The sequence below is a fragment of the Hypanus sabinus genome, chromosome 21, assembly GCF_030144855.1.
Source record: "Hypanus sabinus isolate sHypSab1 chromosome 21, sHypSab1.hap1, whole genome shotgun sequence".
In the NCBI taxonomy this organism is placed as follows: domain Eukaryota; kingdom Metazoa; phylum Chordata; class Chondrichthyes; order Myliobatiformes; family Dasyatidae; genus Hypanus; species Hypanus sabinus.
In genome coordinates this window covers 17,427,755-17,447,442 of record NC_082726.1, presented here as the reverse complement: position 1 = coordinate 17,447,442, position 19,688 = coordinate 17,427,755, and the positions used below count along the sequence as shown (strand labels likewise).

The 19,688-nt window shown below is 52.0% G+C and overlaps 1 protein-coding gene across 4 annotated transcripts in view; it reads right to left on the bottom strand.

The window, feature by feature from the left end:
• ptpn9a (protein tyrosine phosphatase non-receptor type 9a) overlaps positions 1-19,298 on the bottom strand; it is a 248,321-nt gene extending 229,023 nt beyond the window's left edge. The window contains exon 1 of one of the 4 annotated variants that reach the window (XM_059946076.1): positions 19,159-19,298. Coding sequence is in view for 2 of the 4 variants with exons in the window: in XM_059946071.1 (XP_059802054.1) it covers positions 18,790-18,822 (33 nt within the window). In the remaining 2 variants the exon portion in view is untranslated. Of the gene's footprint in view, positions 1-18,789; positions 18,954-19,158 lie in introns of those variants that run through there. The other 3 variants (XM_059946071.1, XM_059946073.1, XM_059946075.1) reach the window with 3 other exon arrangements.
• Between the last annotated feature and the right edge of the window lie 390 nt (positions 19,299-19,688).

Below are 19,688 nucleotides of genomic sequence, written 5' to 3'. Positions count from 1 at the left end.
AAGAAGCTATTCTTGAAATGCTGAGTTTAGATCTTCAACCTCCTCTACCTTCTCTCCGATGGTATTAATTCAGTCTGATTCCCTCTCCACACCTGCAGCTTGAACTGCTGAGTGGTTGCACTATTCTCTCTTTCACATCACTTCTTTAAAACATATGGAAGTGTCTCACAGCTCCATCGACCTGGCCCAATCCTAACCTCGGGTGCTTCCTTCGTGCATTTTGCTCATTCTCTCTGCCATCAGGAAGAAGGTATAGGGGCCTCAAGACTCACACCACCAGGTTCAGTAACAGATAATACCCCTCAACCCTCAGGGTCTTGAACCAAAGGAAATAACTTCACTTGTGCCAGTATTGAAATATTCACACAACCTCTGCATTCACTTTCAAGGACTCTTTATCTCAGGTTCTTGATTTTTATTGCTTATTTTTTTATTCTTTCTTTCTATTTGTACTTGCGCAGTTTGTGTCTTTTGCACACTGGTTGAAGATCCAGTTAGTGCAATATTTCATTTATTCTATTATGGATTAATTGAGCATACCTGCAAGAAAATGAATCTCAGGGTTGCATATAGTGTCATATATGAACTTTGGTCATAAATTTACTTTGAACTTTGAACCACATGGGTTTCCTAAAGGTCCTCTGGTTCGCTCCCACATGCCAAAGGCTGGTAGGTTAATCTGCCTCTGTAAATTGCCCCAAGTGTAGGCAAGTGATACAAGAATCAAGGGGAATTAAGGAGCACATGAGATGAAATAGATTCGAGGAAAATATGGAGGATTTATATTAATAGGCATCTCATAGAGCTGCTCAATTATGTTGAGAAAATATGAGAAAAATATGAAAATCCAAGACAAAAATATTGACAACAACTGATAAGCTAACCAACTGCCTTGATCCAACATTACAAGAAATAAACACACATGATCTGATTATTACTGATATCTGTGGGAGCTTGCTGGGTACAAACTGGCTATCAATTGCTAGACTTGCAAACTCCTTCACACGAAGTTCCTAAGCTCAGGGATGCCTGAAAAATTATAATCACTTGTTTAGGACATGCAAATCAGATTATATGCAAGAAAACATGTCAAATTATTAAAAACACAATCAAATGAACAATTTTCAGTGTTCATTGATAGCACCACTTCTACCCCCAAGTTAAACAAGGCAGCAGAAATTCTGAGAACCCACCATATCGCACACTGGACCTTGAATCTATCAGATGTCTCTTGAGACTTTACAGGGGAAATTAAAGGAGAGCACACAGGAGGGGAGAGGGGATGGGAAATTGTGTTGGAGTGATTGAGGTCTGCCTCAGGTCCACCCAGATTGAGGTCTGCCAACATACAGCCAGCTGTTTCATACTCGAATAAAGCAAAACTCAAAAATAAATCCGAGCAGACGGAGGAGCAGCAGGTCTCCAGTCCCGTACCACTCTGTACCAGCTGCTTCAACTACAACTAATTCAATCCATCACTGCCACTGCTACCCCTTGGCCGTTCATCTGACCGGAAGCAGCAGCCCCGCTTGTCTCAGTTTCCAGCCTCCTTGCACAAGAAATATCTCACCTCCATTCACATCCTCCCAGCTACAGTTGACAACTCCTTGTGTAATGAGCCACAAAGAAGAACACTTGCACCCAATTACTGTCGTGCAGTGAAGTGAAAACATGCAGTGCCTCCTGCCAGTCACTCCAGGGACTCGGTCAACGGGCATTAGACCAGTTGTGGGGAGTCAAACACCAGCTCCGCCAAAGCTACTGCTTACTGATTTATCATCCTCGTGAGAAAAAGAAATCAACATTCAAACAGGGAAGTCATTAAGAAGCAACCAGTCGACCCAGGGAACAGACCAAATGTCCCACTCAGTTCTGAGTAACATGAAATCAGACGTAACATGATAATCTTCCAGGTACTTTCAAGGATTATGAATTATTCACACCATTGACCCACATTATTCCACATCCTGATGGAGAAAGATAAGCCTTCTGCTCCTGGTTAAAACCAATGGTAATGTCTGGAAACTTCAACCTGTCTTATCTCTAAACAGACAGAGTTGGGAGCAGGAAGATCACTGCTGCTCCTTTTGAACTGAACACCAAAAACATCTTCAAATAAAGGTATGAAATAATTGATTGGAAAGTAAGAACAAAAGCAGCGACTTATCTTTCAATGTAAACACTTGAAGAAAGCTGGATGCAGTTTCCTGTTCACCTATGTATCTGTTAGGGTCATCTACTGTATCTTGTGCTCCCAGTGTGGTCTCCCTTATATCGATGAGCCACAACCGCTCCGCCAATCACCGTCTGCCAGAAAAAGCAGGATCTCCTGGGGCCATCCATTTCAATTCCACTTCCCATTCTGACATGTCAGTCCATGGCCTCCTTTACTGCTTTGATGAGGCCACACTCAGGCTGGAGAAGCAACACCTTTTATTCCAATGGCATGGGCATCAATTTCTCGAATTTCCAGTAATTGACCCCCCCAGTCACCATTCTCATTTCTGTTTCCCTCTTCCACCTATCCCCATCACTTCCCTCTGGTGCTTTCTTCCATGGTCTTCTACACTCTCCGATCAGTTTCCCCTGTCTCCAGCCTTTTATCTCTTTCACCTATCAGTTTCCCAGCTCTTTACTTCACCCCTCCCCTCTCATCACCTATCACCCTGTACTTCTTCCTCATCCCCCCCCCCCACCTTCTTGGTCTAACCTCATTTTTTATTCTCAGATGAAAGCTCTCAGTCCGAAACATCGACATCCTGCTCGTTTCCATAGTTGCTCCCTGGCCTGCTGAGTTCCTCCAGCATTTTGTGTGTGTTCGTGTTCAAACTGTTGTTGTAACTGATTTCTAAATCTATCCTCAGAATGCAATGTTCCTCAATGTTCACCACCTTGGATTGAGGAGCGTCACAAGTAGGCAGTAACTACACCATTGAGGAACATTGCACAATTCACTCTCAATTAAGCACTGCCTTGAATTAAAGAGGCTCGGGTGAGCAAGAGTGAATCATGTTGCTTGGGACACAAAGTGGATCAAAAGCTGACTGATTTCCTCAAAGACAGAGACAATGGTGAATAACATGGGCCGTTACGAACACAAAGCTTATCATTTTTACTCTTCTGGTGCCAGACATAAATTATCTAGTTTATATTGTGCCCCTTTCACAGAGAAAAAATGCCAAGGCATTTAACAAGTGACAAAAGCTGACAGCAAACTGTAGATGTGGCCAGTTTTGGTGTACAGCTGACTCAGCCTAGCCAGACCGAATGGCATTTAAGGAGGCTGGGCTGCCCACAGACTTGGTCATTTGATGACAATGGATAACAGTGGTTGGACCTGCCCAAAGTTACAAAGATGTTGTCACAGTAATAATGTATGAAACCGTTTGGCTGTGCCTTACCCGCTGCAAATCTGGAACTGACTGGAGACAGCCACTTTGGATGCCTTGGATCAAAGTGAAGTGAATATTCTATTGGCTCAGCAAAGGAAGAATTCAATGACAGACTGTCAAATCTCACCATCTCACTTCAGTGGTACTGCCCAGAGCACAGGGGTAGCTAATGGAATGCTCAATGAGGCTGAAAAAGCTCAAAATAAAAACTATTTCAGATTTCCAATACCTTCAGTTTTTGCTTTTGAAAAGTGCTGAAGGGAATTAATCAAAGGACTTTGAATGCCTGTTGGCTACGAGCTTTGCAAAGATAGCCTCGTGATGCTGGCTTACACCTGAGCAACTCAGATAGAAGTTTGCATCCTGGTTCATTTCACAGACTGTGATGTGACCTCGCAACCCCTGTCCTTCATTGGCAGCCCCTCTGATTAAGGATGACAGTGAGTTCTCAGATGCTTGATGAAACCCAAGTGGAAACCACTTCCACTGATGGGCAGGAAATGATAGAAAGACTAGGCAGGTCAGTAGTGTGAAAGGCGGCATACCATCTTTTTTGGTAGGCCCTTGAGATCAAGGATGACTAGATTCCACTCCAGCTTTGTGAGATCAATATGTAAAGTATTAACACTTGCACATACAGCTTGTGAGATAGAGGGGAGGGCACCAACTCCACTGCAGACAGTCCCAAGCACAGCTGCGAATGGAGGGTTGCGTTGGGCTGGGCATGAGGCTCGCAACACCATCTTGTTAAAAACCCAACACTACAGAAATGCCAAAAGAAGCTCCAAAGACCTCATCCCTGGTAGAGAGAGGATCTTCAAAGACTGGCTACATCTGGGAACAATTTGAAAAACTGGCCCAGGACAGAGTACTCTGAAAGAGTTGTTGTCAGTAGCCTATGCCCCAATAGGGGTGATTGGTCTTAAATAAGTAAGCACTCCCCTCTACTGTTTTCTCTGTGTCTGAGTGTTCCTGATACATGGCCCTGAAGTTCTCAATACCATTCCCAACGCTCAATCCATACTTTGAGCAGTTATGGGCATGAATCAGGGGGAAAATTTCATTTCTTCAAGAAGGTTTCAAGCACATCCTTGAATATTTACTCACGTTCATCCAATAATTCCTTCCAATAACAAATCTCAGAAGAGTCTGGTGTCCCGAACAACACAACATAACTAGGGCCTCAATACTGGGAATGCTTCTCTGTGATAGGAAAACATATTGGTTTGCATATTCTTCGAATGAATTTGTTGATTTTATGGAGACAGCATTAGCGGGATTTTGCCATCGTCTGGAAGTGAACACTGCAAGCAGTCTTGGTCTCAGGAAAATACAAGAGGGCAGAGATTACTATTGTCTGTCGGTCCACGAGCTTTGTGCCAGGTCTGAAGTTTTGATGCTCAAATTGAGAAACAGGTGGATTGATGTTCTGGTGATGATGGTAATGAATTTCATCATCAATGTCTGCATTTGATAAGACATGGCTCCCAATAATAAGCAGTGATCCATATTTTCCTGAGTGTAGCCAAGAACCATTTTGTACAGCAAGGGTGGGTTGGCAAAGGACTCCTTAATGCTGAGCATACAATTCAACAACAGCTTGGAGCTTCCCTCTGAGAACTACCTGCATCGTGCAGCACAACTACAGAGGTTTAGGTGACCTTGCTTCTGGAGATTAGCTGTCATAGTTTCCCATTAGTTCTGAAGATAGCTCCAGTCCCAAGGAGAGTATGCTAGATGGTGGCAAGAAGGACAAAGAAAAATTTTGAGGCAATAACATCAGACTTCATCAAGATTGGTTCTATTATTGTTATTGGTAGGATCAGAGCTCGCATGCCAATATGGAACAAATGTATCATGCGTACAAACTTCTGCGGAGAGTCAGATTTGAGAAGGACATTTCACACTTCCTCTTGACAGGAGAAATCACGGGCTTTAGTAAAACCAAAAGCATTTCTGTGGAACTGTCACACAGTAGCAGGAAAGACTCACTGGGATTTTACTGGGCCTGGAGGACTTAAGCTGCAAGTAGAAACTGAATAGGCTAGGACTTTTTCCTCCTGGAGTGCAACAGGCTGGGAGGTGACATGATAGAGCTTTATACAATCATGAGTAGCATAAATACAGTGAATAGTAATATTTTTTTTCCTACAGTAGGGAGTCTAAAATTAGAGGCTAGATTTAAACTGAGAAAAGTTTAAAAGGGACCTGAGAGTGAGACAACTTTTTCACACATAACAAGTTGCCCTGCCAGAGAAAGTGGTAAAGGTGGGTATAGTTACTATGTTTAAAAGTCATTTAGACAAGTACGTGGATAGAAAAGGTTTAGGGATATGGGTCAAACGCAGGCAAATGGGACATTCTCAGGCAGACACCTTGGTTGGCACAGACGTGTTGAGTCAAAAGGGCAGTTTCCACCTGTGACTCAGTGAAGAATCACATCCACTGCACTTCTGGACAGAGGAGATCCACACCCCAGTTCAAGGAGCCTCTCTGTGGTTAATTAGAGGAGACAGTTTATAATGACCTTGGCATTGATTTTCCCTGGGGCAGACAGCATATCATTACCACAGTTGGTCTTGAATACTTTCTCAAGGTGGACAATTACCACAGATCTCAGAGCAGGCTGGTATATCCTTCTCCCTGATGCAAGTAATGAGATGATGGACCCCGTTGGAAATGCTCCACTGCTGAGTTTTCGGAATTCAATGTGGATATAGTCCTTGCCATCTCTTAGCTTTAATACAAACCTTCTTCAAATTTGGTCTACCAGAGTAGTGGCAAGTGCAGTCAGGACAGGCTGCTGTGGGACAGAGTCAAAGGCGCACACATCAAGGACAGAGTCACAGTTGATGAGGCACTCAAGATGTTCATTCCAGGGGGTGCTGGCAGCCTGTACCACGCCTGGCTCTCAGTGAGCTGAGGCTGAAAAGTCTCAGGTGAAGATGTACACTAAAAGCAATGGTCTTTAAAGTGCCTGAGAAATGACCTCACTCACCCATTACTGCACCCATATAATCTCTGTCATTCTATAATCATCCCAAAACGTTCCTTGGCCAGTCCTGGGGAGGCGAAGGGCGGTGAAGAACGCATGTGTCAAGCTTGCCTTTATCAGATGGGGCAAAGAATAGAAGGGTTGTGACATTAGGTTGCACTTGATGAAACACCAGTTCGGCCACACTGGGGAGTTCTAGTCTCCACACTACAGGAAGGATGGGATTGCACTGAAGAGGGTGTGCAGATCATTTACCAGAGTGTTGCTTGTATTAGGGGGCTTTAGCTATAAAGAGAGATGTGCTTGTTCTTCTTGGAGCAAAGGAGGCTCTACTTTATATTCCTGACAGAGGTACACAAACCCTTTTTCCTGTGATGGGGTGTCTAAAACAAGACATTACAGGTTTAAGTTGAGAGGAAGGTTTGGAGAGCAGAGGAGAATGATTTTCATACAGAAAATGGGTGATATCTGGAATGAGGCAAAGACAGGCACAAAGGAATATCTAACAGCAACTTGAATAGCCAAGGCACAGAAGGCCAGAGCCAATATGAGAAAACGGGATTGATATAAAGGAGACATTTCTGTGCTGTGCAACTATGTGACTCTAAACCTGGCCGTGCAGCATTGTAATGTGGCGTTTACCAGCAAACAAAAACATTCCCATTCCACTCACTGACCCTATTCTCCATGACCACAGAAGCAACATCTCCAAATGCAAAAATATATCACCAACAAAAGATTTGCCCGAACTGCACAATATGGCTTCTTTAAACATCGAATGTATTGTGGTTCACAACAAAGTTCCTCAACTCACAGGATAAAATTACTCATTATTGGGCAGGAAATGCTTTCTTTATATGTAAACGGTTAGCAACTTTCACTGCTATGATTCACAGCATAGGATTATATTGAAGGTTCTGATGTCTTGTGAATTGAGGTACAATGAAATATCTTCATGCATAAAACAAGAGGGAGAAATTCTTCCCTGAGCAAAAATGAAACTGTTAATCAGCTGCTGTGTGAATGACGCTGCCAGCAAACTATCCATGCATCAGATCATAAGCAGTACTTTTTCTGCCAGAGTCACAGGGTTTCTATTAATCAGAGACACACCACAGGGTGTTAAAAAAAGCTTCGCAGCCACTGTACCATCAACTCTAACCCCAGTCTGCACTTCCAGGCCTGAGGAAAAGTATATCCCTACTACCCAAACAGAAAGCCCTGGAGGTAAAGGGTCACTGTTACTGGATATTGGGATAGTCCCACCTTCCAAACACAAAGCCCTGGAGGTAAAAGGTCACAGTTACTGGATATTGGGATAGTCCCACCTTCCAAACACAAAGCCCTGGAGGTAAAGGGTCACTGTTACTGGATATTGGGATAGACCCACCTTCCAAACACAAAGCCTTGCAGGTAAAGAGTGATTTTCTCTTTTAATTCCAGAATAAATATAGACCTAAACAAACATACACAGAATATAGATCACACAACCTTCTCTACTAATTGCCTAACTTGCATCCAATTGCTCAGTTCAATGAAGGATTCAGACTTAAAGTATTCACCGTTTCTTTCCTTAAATGCTACCTGACTCACTGAGTTTCTAAAGCGTTTTCTATGCGTTTTCATGTTCAGAAATCAATAGCACTGAGGTGACAGGTGGTGAAAACTGGCAGCTTTTCACCTCCAGGAGCATCACAACCTGCTTCTGCCAAGGCACAGCTGCGTGGATTCTGGCCACACTGATCTCCTCTCTCACCCCCAGGTCCCTCACTGCACTCCTCCCTCACCCCCACGTCCCTCACTGCACTCCCCCCCACCCCAAGGTCCCTCACTGCACTCCTCCCTCACCCCCACGTCCCTCACTGCTCTCCTCTCTCACCCCCAGGTCCCCCACTGCACTCCCTCCTCACCCCACGTCCCCCACTGCACTCCCCCCTCACCCCACGTCCCACACTACGCTCCCCTCACCCCCCCACGTCCCGCACTACGCTCCCCTCTCACCCCCAGGTCCCCCACTGCACTCCCCCCTCCACCCCACGTCCCCCACTGCACTCCCCCCTCACCCCCACGTCCCCCACTGCACTCCCCCCTCACCCCACGTCCCCCACTGTGCTCCTCTTCACCCCACGTCCCCCACTGCTCTCCTCTCACCACCACGTCCCCCACTGCGCTCCCCTCAACCCACGTCCCCACTGTGCTCCCCCCTCACCCCCACTGCTCTCCTCTCACCACGTCCCCACTGCACTCCCCTCTAACCCCCACTGCTCTCCCCCTCAACCCCACTGTGCTCCTCTCACCCCCCAGGTACCCCACTGCACTCCTCACCCCCACAGCGTTCCCATCACCCCCATCCCGCACTGTGCTCCCCTCACCCCCACAGTGCTCCCCTCACCCCCAAGCCCCCCACTGTGCTCCCCTCTCACCCCCACATCCTTCTGCTTGTAACCACTATCCCAATTTCTTCTGTCTAATGGGCTCCCTAGTAGGGGGTACAATTGTGACAAATGAAGTTCACCCCATTTCAACTCCTCAGCTCTCTGAAGCAGTGCATTTTACCCACTTATGGAAATCTGGCTTTCTGGAAATTCTCATATTTTAAAGCATTTTTCAAGCTAGTAATGATAATGTGTTCATGGTATTCATTAATGACTAGTATACACTCTAGTGTTATAGTGACTATCAAATATAATTTTAAAAATTACAGAAAGTGTATGTTGAGCAATACAATGTAGACTACAATAGAAAATGGACACTTCTAACCTGGCTTACAGATGGTTCTCCGGAACATAAGCCCAGGACTGCCTGCACTGCTTGGGGGGTACCAATTGCTGCATGAATGATTCTATTGTAGCGGTGTGCTACAAGCAGCGCTAGAATTACGACACGGAGTCGGTAACTGCAGTCGAAGGAAAAACTTTATTCGAAAACTTCAGCCTCACTTTTAAGCCTCTGTCAACCGGCCCCCCATGGCGAAGAGGCTCCAAAGCTCTGTGCTCGCAAACCCCCGTAGGCTATCTAATTGTGTGTCGGTTCGGATACGCTAGGAAATGAGGCGCTACATAACCCCCCCCCAGAACCGGCGATACACCCCCCAATGTCCACAGCCTGGGCCAGAACCTGCTTGGGAGGTCGGCCTCTGCGCCGAGGCGCCGGAAACTCGGCCGGTTGCGCCAGGTCCACATGGGCCGGCTTGAGGCGGTCCACCGTGAAAACCTCCTCCTCCCCCCCCAACGTCCAGCACGAACGTGGACCCGTTGTTCCGGAGCACCGTAAACGGCCCCTCGTATGGCCGCTGCAGCGGCGGCCGATGCCCGCCCCTTCGTACAAACACAAACTTACAGTTCCGTAGGTCTTTGGGTACGCAGGTCGGGTGCCGCCCATGCTGTGACGTGGGTATGGGGGCCAGGTTACCGAGCTTCTCGCGAAGTCTGCCCAGGACTGCAGCGGGTTCTTCCTCTTGCCCCCTCGGGGCTGGTAGGAACTCCCCGGGGGCGGCCAGGGGCGCGCCGTATACCAACTCGGCCGACGAGGCGTGCAGGTCGTCCTTGGGCGCTGTGCAGATGCCGAGAAGGACCCAGGGAAGCTCGTCCGCCCAGTTGGCTCCTCGCAGGCGGGCCATGAGGGCCGACTTCAGGTGACGGTGGAAACGCTCCACTAGCCCGTTCGACTGTGGGTGGTAGGCAGTGGTGTGGTGCAGCTGAGTCCCCAAAAGGCTGGCCATAGCTGACCACAGGCTGGAGGTGAACTGGGCACCTCTGACGGAGGTAATGTGGGCTGGTACACCAAAGCGGGATATCCAGGTGGCGAGCAGGGCTCGGGCGCAAGATTCGGAGGTGGTGTCGGTGAGCGGGACCGCCTCTGGCCATCTTGTGAACCGGTCCACGATAGTCAGGAGGTAACGCGCTCCGCGCGACACTGGCAGGGGGCCCACGATATCCACATGAATGTGGTCGAAACGCCGGTGGGCGGGATGGAACTGCTGCGGTGGGGCTTTGGTGTGCCGCTGAACCTTGGCCGTCTGGCAGTGCATGCACGTTCTGGCCCATTCACTGACCTGTTTGCGGAGACCGTGCCAAACGAACCTGCTGGAAACCAGCCGGACAGTTGTCCGGATGGAGGGATGCGCCAAGTTATGAATGGAGTCGAAAACACGTCGCAGCCAGGCTGCGGGGACGACCGGACGGGGCCGGCCGGTGGCGACGTCACAGAGTAGGGTCCTCTCACCTGGGCCCACGGGGAAGTCCTGGAGCTGCAAACCAGAGACTGCAGTCCTGTAACTCGGAATCTCCTCATCTACCTGCTGTGCCTCTGCCAGTGCCTCAAAGTCTACCCCTTGGGAAAGGGCATGAACGGTAGGGCGAGAGAGCGCATCCGCCACGACATTGTCCTTACCCGAGACGTGCCGGACATCCGTTGTGTATTCAGAGATGTAGGACAGGTGGCGTTGCTGGCGGGATGACCAGGGGTCGGATGCTTTCGTAAACGCAAAGGTAAGCGGTTTGTGGTCCGTGAACGCGGTGAAGGGCCGGCCTTCTAGGAAGTACCTGAAATGCCGGATTGCCAGGTAGAGCGCCAACAGTTCCCGGTCAAAAGCACTGTACTTGAGCTCGGGTGGCCGCAGGTGTTTGCTGAAAAACGCCAGGGGTTGCCAGCGACCTGCGATGAGCTGCTCCAGCACCCCACCGACTGCCGTGTTTGATGCGTCCACTGTGAGGGCAGTAGGGGTGTCCATTCTGGGATGTACTAGCATTGCGGCGTCAGCCAAAGCTTCCTTCGTTTGAACGAAAGCGGCGGCAGACTCCTCGTCCCAGGTAATGTTCTTGCTCGGACCCGACATCAGGGCGAACAGGGGGCGCATGATCCGGGCAGCTGAAGGGAGGAAGCGGCGGTAGAAATTGACCATACCTACGAATTCCTGAAGGCCTTTGATCGTGGTGGGTCGGGGGAAGTGGCGGACCGCATCTACCTTAGCGGGCAGAGGGGTTGCCCCGTCTTTAGTAATCCTGTGGCCCAGGAAGTCAATGGTATCAAGTCCGAACTGGCATTTGGCAGGGTTGATTGTAAGACCGTACTCACTCAGTCGGGCGCAGAGTTGACAGAGGTGGGACAGATGCTCCTGACGACTGCCGCTGGCTATGAGGATGTCATCCAAATAGATGAACGCGAAGTCCAGGTCCCGTCCCACCGCGTCCATTAACCGCTGGAACGTCTGTGTGGCATTCTTCAGGCCGAACGGCATGCGGAGGAACTCGAAGAGGCCAAACGGGGTGAAGAGAGCCGTTTTGGGGACGTCGTCAGGATGCATCAGGATTTGATGGTACCCTCGGACAAGGTCGACCTTGGAGAAGATCCGGGCGCCGTGCAGGTTTGCCGCAAAGTCCTGAATGTGCGGCACAGGGTAGCGGTCCGGTGTGGTAGCCTCGTTCAGCCTGCGGTAGTCGCCGCACGGTCTCCAGCCCCCCGTCGCTTTGGGCACCATGTGCAGGGGGGAGGCCCATGGGCTGTCGGACCGCCGGATGATCCCCAATTCCTCCATTCTCTGGAACTCCTCCTTCGCCAGTCGGAGCTTGTCCGGGGGAAGCCGCCGAGCACGGGCATGGAGGGGTGGTCCCTGTGTCGGGATGTGGTGCTGTACGCCGTGCCTGGGCATGGCTGCTGTGAACTGCGGTGCCAGAACCGATGGGAACTCCGCCAGGACCCTGGTGAAATCGTTGTCGGACAGCGTGATGGAGCCGAGGTGAGGGGCTGGCAACTGGGCCGCGCCCAGGGAGAACGTCTGAAAGGTCTCGGCGTGTACCAGTCTCTTCCTGGGCAGGTCAACCAGCAGGCTGTGAGCTCGCAAAAAATCCGCACCCAGAAGCGGTTGGGCTACGGCGGCCAGTGTGAAGTCCCACGTGAACTGGCTGGGGCCGAACTGTAGCTGCACCTGACGGGTGCCATAGGTCCTTACTGTGCTGCCATTCACGGCCCGCAGGGGGGGACCCGGTGCCCTGCTGCGGGTGTCGTAACTCGTCGGAGGTAAAACGCTGACCTCAGCCCCAGTATCGACCAAAAACCGGCGTCCCGACCTGCTATCCCACACATACAGGAGGCTATCCCGATGGCCAGCCACCGTAGCCATCAGCGGCGGCTGGCCCTGGCGTTTCCCGGGAACTTGCAGGGCGGGCGGCAACGGCGGGCTTCTGCGCCCCACCGCTGGTGGTAGAAGCACCAGTGGTCATTGGGCCGGGGGTTAGTGGGCTCTGCGGCCGGGCCTGGACTGGTTTGCTGCCGGGAGCGTGGCTGGGAGATCTGTGCGATGGACGCCCCGCTCACCTTTTTGGCGTTCCACAGCAAGTCCACCCGGGCTGCCACCCTCCGGGGGTCACTGAAATCCGCGTCGGACAGCAGCAGGCGTATGTCCTCGGGCAGCTGCTCCAGGAATGCCTGCTCAAACATGAGGCCTGTGTGTCCCTCGGCCAGAGACAACATCTCATTCATTAAAGCCGATGGAGGTCTGTCGCCCAAGCCATCCAGGTGCAGTAAACGGGCAGCCCGCTCACGCCGTGAGAGTCCGAAAGTCCTGAGGAGCAGGGCTTTGAATTCCGTGTACTTGCCGTCTGCCGGGGGCGACTGTACGAACTCCGCGACCTGGGCAGCTGTGTCCTGGTCGAGGGAGCCCACCACGTAGTAGTAGCGGGTGTCTTCTGAGGTGATCCGGCGAACGTGGAATTGGGCTTCGGCTTGCTGGAACCATAGGTCCGGGCGCTGTGTCCAGAAACCCGGCAGTTTCAACGAAACCGCATGAACAGAGGCGGCGTCGGTCATTTCTGGTCCAAAAATCGTTTGGACCGTCGGGGTCACCAATTGTAGCGGTGTGCTACAAGCAGCGCTAGAATTACGACACGGAGTCGGTAACTGCAGTCGAAGGAAAAACTTTATTCGAAAACTTCAGCCTCACTTTTAAGCCTCTGTCAACCGGCCCCCCAAGGCGAAGAGGCTCCAAAGCTCTGTGCTCGCAAACCCCCGTAGGCTATCTAATTGTGAGTCGGTTCGGATACGCTAGGAAATGAGGCGCTACACTATCACACTGCTACACCACACCCACTTTCTTCGAGGATTAGAAGAGCCAGAACATGTTTGAACTGATTTATCTCAGAATACATTCCCGTCATTCATAAGCTCCTCATAATTTTACACTCTACAGCACTCTACAATCAATAGCAAGTGGAAAATATGCAGTAATTGCAAACGTGGTTTGAGAAGGAGGGAGGGAGTCATTTCAGCACTGGTTAACATCTATCTGCTCAGAAGCATAACTGACAGTATAACACTTCCTCTGAACCCACAGCATGAAAGGAGCCAATACTGACCAAGCCCAGATCTTAGTGTCATTGAATCAGCTGGAATGGTTGGCTCTGGCTCTTACCCCATGCCAGGATCTCCACAACATGGAGTCACTTCCAGCTGATCCCCAACTGCACTGTCCTCTTCTAGCACTGATGCTGTCATGCAATGGTCTGCAAAATGTTCCTCAATTAACACAGATCGGAGTCAGATTTATTAGCACTGACATATGTTGTGAAATTTGTTGTTTTATGGCAGCAGTACACTGTAATACATGAAAATTATAAATTAAAATGAGAAACACATTTTTAAAAAAATTGGTAGGTAGTGTAAAAAGAGAGTGAAAATAGTGAGGTAGGGTTCATGGGTTGGTTGATTATCTGTTCAGACATTTGATGGAAGAGGGGAAGAAGCTGTTCCTAAATCGTTGAGCGTGGGTCTTCAGGCTCCTACACCACCACCTTGACGGTAGCAATGAGAGAGAGCACGTCCTGGGTGATGAGGATCCTTCATGACGGATGCTGCCTTTCTGGGGCATCACCTTTTGAAGATGTCCTCAATGCTGGGGAGGCTAGTGCCCATAATGGAGCTGGCTGAGTTTGCAACCCTCTACAAACTCATTAACCCCCCCCCCCCACACCAAAAATGTGCCGTGGCCCCTCCGTACCAGAGATGCAGCCAGTCGGCATGCTCTCTGCAGCATTTACCCCAAGGTTGCCAACAGTCGGTGAGGAAGTAAAACAAACTCACCTTCACGTGCGCCTGGATGTGAACGGTGTGCTCACCGAGGATGTCACAGTTAATTGGATATTTATGAAAGTAGGTCACTGTTAGAATGAAGGAATCAGGATAGCAAGCACCCACAAACAGCCATGTGGTCAGGTAATGTGTGCTTAGGGAATGGTTGAGAAAAAACATATTGGCCAAGATGCCAGAGACAGTGCTGTGGGACTTATTACATCATGTGGAAAAAGATATGAATGCATTAATGTCTCACTATGTAAATGGGCACCTCCAATAACACAGGAACAGTCAGGCATCCTGGATATTTGAGCTCAAGACTGGATGATTTTTTGTCATAAAATCACGACAAATTTACAACATATTTACTGTCACTTAGATACCAATATTTTTACATAAACTTTGCACATAAAATTCAAGCTACAGTAGTAGTATTTTTAAATCAATTTTTGCAGGAAATGGTTCCTCGTTCACCCCTGTACAGGACCCTCCAACCATAAACACAATTCACTGGGTCCCATTAATCCTAAGCCTGGAGGACCGCAGAAAAGGCAACTCCACAGATTCACCACTCACATGGATACAGACAGAAACCTTTCATCTCACAGCAGCAGCATCTGTATAATAATTCATTTCTCAGTGAGAATCTGAACAATCCACTGAGCGAGTGAGAAACTATGCACTTGATACCCTCAAAATCACAAAGGCCATCTCACTGAGGGTAACTGGTAGCTTTCCCCAAAACAACTTCAGCATAACAACACTTTATTTTCAGTAAGTTTACCTTACATAAGACTTCAAGCAGAAATCAACTTGATTTTTGGAAAGAGAATTTACTACAAAAACACTGCTTGAAGAAGCTTTGATCAGCCTTAATCAGACTCTGGCAGGGCTGGGCACTGAAACGAGACTCCACTCTTCCTTGCTGTCTAAAGTTTCAACATCATTTATTGGCAAAACCAATGTTCCCCAGAGAAAGAGGCCAGTGAAAGGCCACTGGTACTTACAAAAGGGGTGGGAGGGAGGAGGGTGGGGAGAGGGAGGAAGAGAAGAGGGTGGGGGGGGGGAGGAGAAGGGAGGGGAGGGGAGGAGGAGAGGGGAGGGGAGGGGAGGAGAGGGGAGAGGGGAGGGGAGGGGAGGAGGAGGAGGAGGAGTGGGACGGGGAAGTGGGGAGTGGGACGGGGAAGTGGGGAGTGGGACGGGGAAGTGGGGAGTGGGACGGGGAAGTGGGGAGTGGGACGGGGAAGTGGGGAGTGGGACGGGGAAGTGGGGAGTGGGACGGGGAAGTGGGGAGTGGGACGGGGAAGTGGGGAGTGGGACGGGGAAGTGGGGAGTGGGACGGGGAAGTGGGGAGTGGGACGGGGAAGTGGGGAGTGGGACGGGGAAGTGGGGAGTGGGACGGGGAAGTGGGGAGTGGGACGGGGAAGTGGGGAGTGGGACGGGGAAGTGGGGAGTGGGACGGGAAAGTGGGGAGTGGGACGGGAAAGTGGGGAGTGGGACGGGAAAGTGGGGAGTGGGACGGGAAAGTGGGGAGTGGGACGGGAAAGTGGGGAGTGGGACGGGAAAGTGGGGAGTGGGACGGGAAAGTGGGGAGTGGGACGGGAAAGTGGGGAGTGGGACGGGAAAGTGGGGAGTGGGACGGGAAAGTGGGGAGTGGGACGGGAAAGTGGGGAGTGGGACGGGAAAGTGGGGAGTGGGACGGGAAAGTGGGGAGTGGGACGGGAAAGTGGGGAGTGGGATGGGAAAGTGGGGAGTGGGACGGGAAAGTGGGGAGTGGGACGGGAAAGTGGGGAGTGGGACGGAGGGAAGGGGGGTTGGAGAGTGGAGGGAAGAGGAGGGGAGGGATGAGCAGTGCAGAGAAGATGGATGGGGTAAAGAGGGGAGAGGCGGTAGGTGTGGAGAATGAGGAATGAAGTGAGTGGATGGAGAGGGGAGAGGAGGATTCAGATTTGAGAGGAGATGGGTGGGGTGGAGAGGGGAGGGGATGGTGGAAGAGGGGAGGGGATGGGTGAAGAAAGGAGAGGGGAGGGGATGGGTGAAGAAAGGAGAGGGGAGGGGATGGGTGAAGAAAGGAGAGGGGAGGGGATGGGTGAAGAAAGGAGAGGGGAGGGGATGGGTGAAGAAAGGAGAGGGGAGGGGATGGGTGAAGAAAGGAGAGGGGAGGGGATGGGTGAAGAAAGGAGAGGGGAGGGGATGGGTGAAGAGGAGGGGAGGGGATGGGTGAAGAGGAGAGGGGAGGGGATGGGTGAAGAGGAGAGGGGAGGGGATGGGTGAAGAGGAGAGGGGAGGGGATGGGTGAAGAGGAGAGGGGAGGGGATGGGTGAAGAGGAGAGGGGAGGGGATGGGTGAAGAGGAGAGGGGAGGGGATGGGTGGAGGAGAGGGGAGGGGATGGGTGAAGAGGAGAGGGGAGGGGATGGGTGAAGAGGAGAGGGGAGGGGATGGGTGAAGAGGAGAGGGGAGGGGATGGGTGAAGAGGAGAGGGGAGGGGATGGGTGAAGAGGAGAGGGGAGGGGATGGGTGAAGAGGAGAGGGGAGGGGATGGGTGAAGAGGAGAGGGGAGGGGATGGGTGAAGAGGAGAGGGGAGGGGATGGGTGAAGAGGAGAGGGGAGGGGATGGGTGAAGAGGAGAGGGGAGGGGATGGGTGAAGAGGAGAGGGGAGGGGATGGGTGAAGAGGAGAGGGGAGGGGATGGGTGAAGAGGAGAGGGGAGGGGATGGGTGAAGAGGAGAGGGGAGGGGATGGGTGAAGAGGAGAGGGGAGGGGATGGGTGAAGAGGAGAGGGGAGGGGATGGGTGAAGAGGAGGGGAGGGGATGGGTGAAGAGAGGGGAGGGGATGGGTGAAGAGGAGAGGGGAGGATGGGTGAAGAGGAGAGGGGAGGGGATGGGTGAAGAGGAGAGGGGAGGGGATGGGTGAAGAGGAGAGGGGAGGGGATGGGTGAAGAGGAGAGGGGAGGGGATGGGTGAAGAGGAGAGGGGAGGGGATGGGTGAAGAGGAGAGGGGAGGGGATGGGTGGAGAGGAGAGGGGAGGGGATGGGTGGAGAGGAGAGGGGAGGGGATGGGTGGAGAGGAGAGGGGAGGGGATGGGTGGAGAGGGGAGGGGATGGGTGGAGAGGAGAGGGGAGGGGATGGGTGGAGAGGAGAGGGGATGGGTGGAGAGGAGAGGGGATGGGTGGAGAGGAGAGGGGATGGGTGGAGAGGAGAGGGGAGGGGATGGGTGGAGAGGGGAAAAGAGGTTGGGTGGAGAGGAGAGGGGAGGGGATGGGTGGAGAGGAGAGGGGAAAGAGGTTGGGTGGAGAGGAGAGGGGAGGGGATGGGTGGAGAGGAGAGGGGAGGGGATGGGTGGAGAGGAGAGGGGAGGGGATGGGTGGAGAGGAGAGGGGAGGGGATGGGTGGAGAGGAGAGGGGAGGGGATGGGTGGAGAGGAGAGGGGAGGGGATGGGTGGAGAGGAGAGGGGAGGGGATGGGTGGAGAGGAGAGGGGAGGGGATGGGTGGAGAGGAGAGGGGAGGGGATGGGTGGAGAGGAGAGGGGAGGGGATGGGTGGAGAGGAGAGGGGAGGGGATGGGTGGAGAGGAGAGGGGAGGGGATGGGTGGAGAGGAGAGGGGATGGGTGGAGAGGAGAGGGGATGGGTGGAGAGGAGAGGGGATGGGTGGAGAGGAGAGGGGATGGGTGGAGAGGAGAGGGGATGGGTGGAGAGGAGAGGGGATGGGTGGAGAGGAGAGGGGAGGGGATGGGTGGAGAGGAGAGGGGATGGGTGGAGAGGAGAGGGGATGGGTGGAGAGGAGAGGGGATGGGTGGAGAGGAGAGGGGAGGGGATGGGTGGAGAGGGGAGGGGATGGGTGGAGAGGAGAGGGGAGGGGATGGGTGGAGAGGAGAGGGGAGGGGATGGGTGGAGAGGAGAGGGGAGGGGATGGGTGGAGAGGAGAGGGGAGGGGATGGGTGGAGAGGAGAAGGGAGGGGATGGGTGGAGAGGAGGGGAGGGGATGGGTGGAGAGGGGAAAAGAGGAGGTTGGGTGGAGAGGGGAAAGGCGGAGGGTGGGGTGGCGAGAGGAAAGGAGAAGGGTGGAGAGGGGAACGGAGGACGGTAGGGAAGTGAGGGGATAGGATGAAGGTGGAGGGAGCCGGGCTGAAGCGCGGGCCGGGGGTCGAGGCGTGGCCGGCCGGCCGGGCCTGTGAGCGGAGCCGGCAGGCGGTCAGTACCGGAGGCCGCTCGGACCCTGCTGCTGGGTTAATGGGTCCATTCCCGACCGGAGCACAGAGGCGGCCCGGATCGGGAAACGGAAAGAGGATGCAGGGCCGCTGATCGGGGCCTGGTCTCCAGCCGCTTTCTTACCTGCTCTTCCTCGGCCGTCAGCTCCGCCGCCATCCTCGCCGCTCGCTGACAGGGCTCTGCTGCGGCGCTCGTCCCGCTCCTCCCCCTCCGCAAACAATGGGCTCGGCTCAGGGCGGGCGGGTCGCCGGGGCCCGGCCTCCTCTCCTCCTCCTAACTCCATCACCTCCGTCCCTCCCTCCCCCACTCCTACCCCCTCCCCTTCCTTTCCCCACCCCTCCTACTTCTATCTCGTTTTTCCTCCTTTGCACTGTTAATTTATTTTAGTAACATAGTAATGATAGTGTCTTGCACTGTACTGCGCCACAAAACGACAAATACCAATGATAATAAACTTAATTCTGGGGCAGTAATGTAACAGAAAAGGCGTACAGAATGGTCGGTGCGACTTCGTGGGTGCCGTATCTCTCTGTGGCCGTCTCGCAGCTCAGACACCTGGGTTTACTTTTGATCTCTGGTCCTGTGTCTGTGTCCTGTTTTCCCTCTCAGGGTTTCCCCGAGAGCTCGTATTTCCTCTCACCTCTCAAAGGCATCTTAATGGGCTACTGGAAATGACCGCTAGCACAGGCGGGTGGATGATGGGTCAGATGGCCATGGGAAAGGGCATAAGGCTGAGAGAAATAACTGACAGGGAGTGGGACTGGTGGGATTGGCTCAAGGAGATAGCATGGACTTAATGGGTCAAAAGGCCTCTTCCAATGCCAGAAGGAAATATAATATCTCAAATGAAAAGCTACTAGCAAAGCAAAAGTAAAAAGCTTAACTCAAAGCCATTTAATCATAGTGAAAATGATTTATTGTAACCTTCTGTGGAACTCCTGAGATTTTATTTAGGATGTAGTACATTTCTGCAGTCCTTACCTTCTAAATAATCACGATGTATCGGAAAAGGTGAGAGGTAT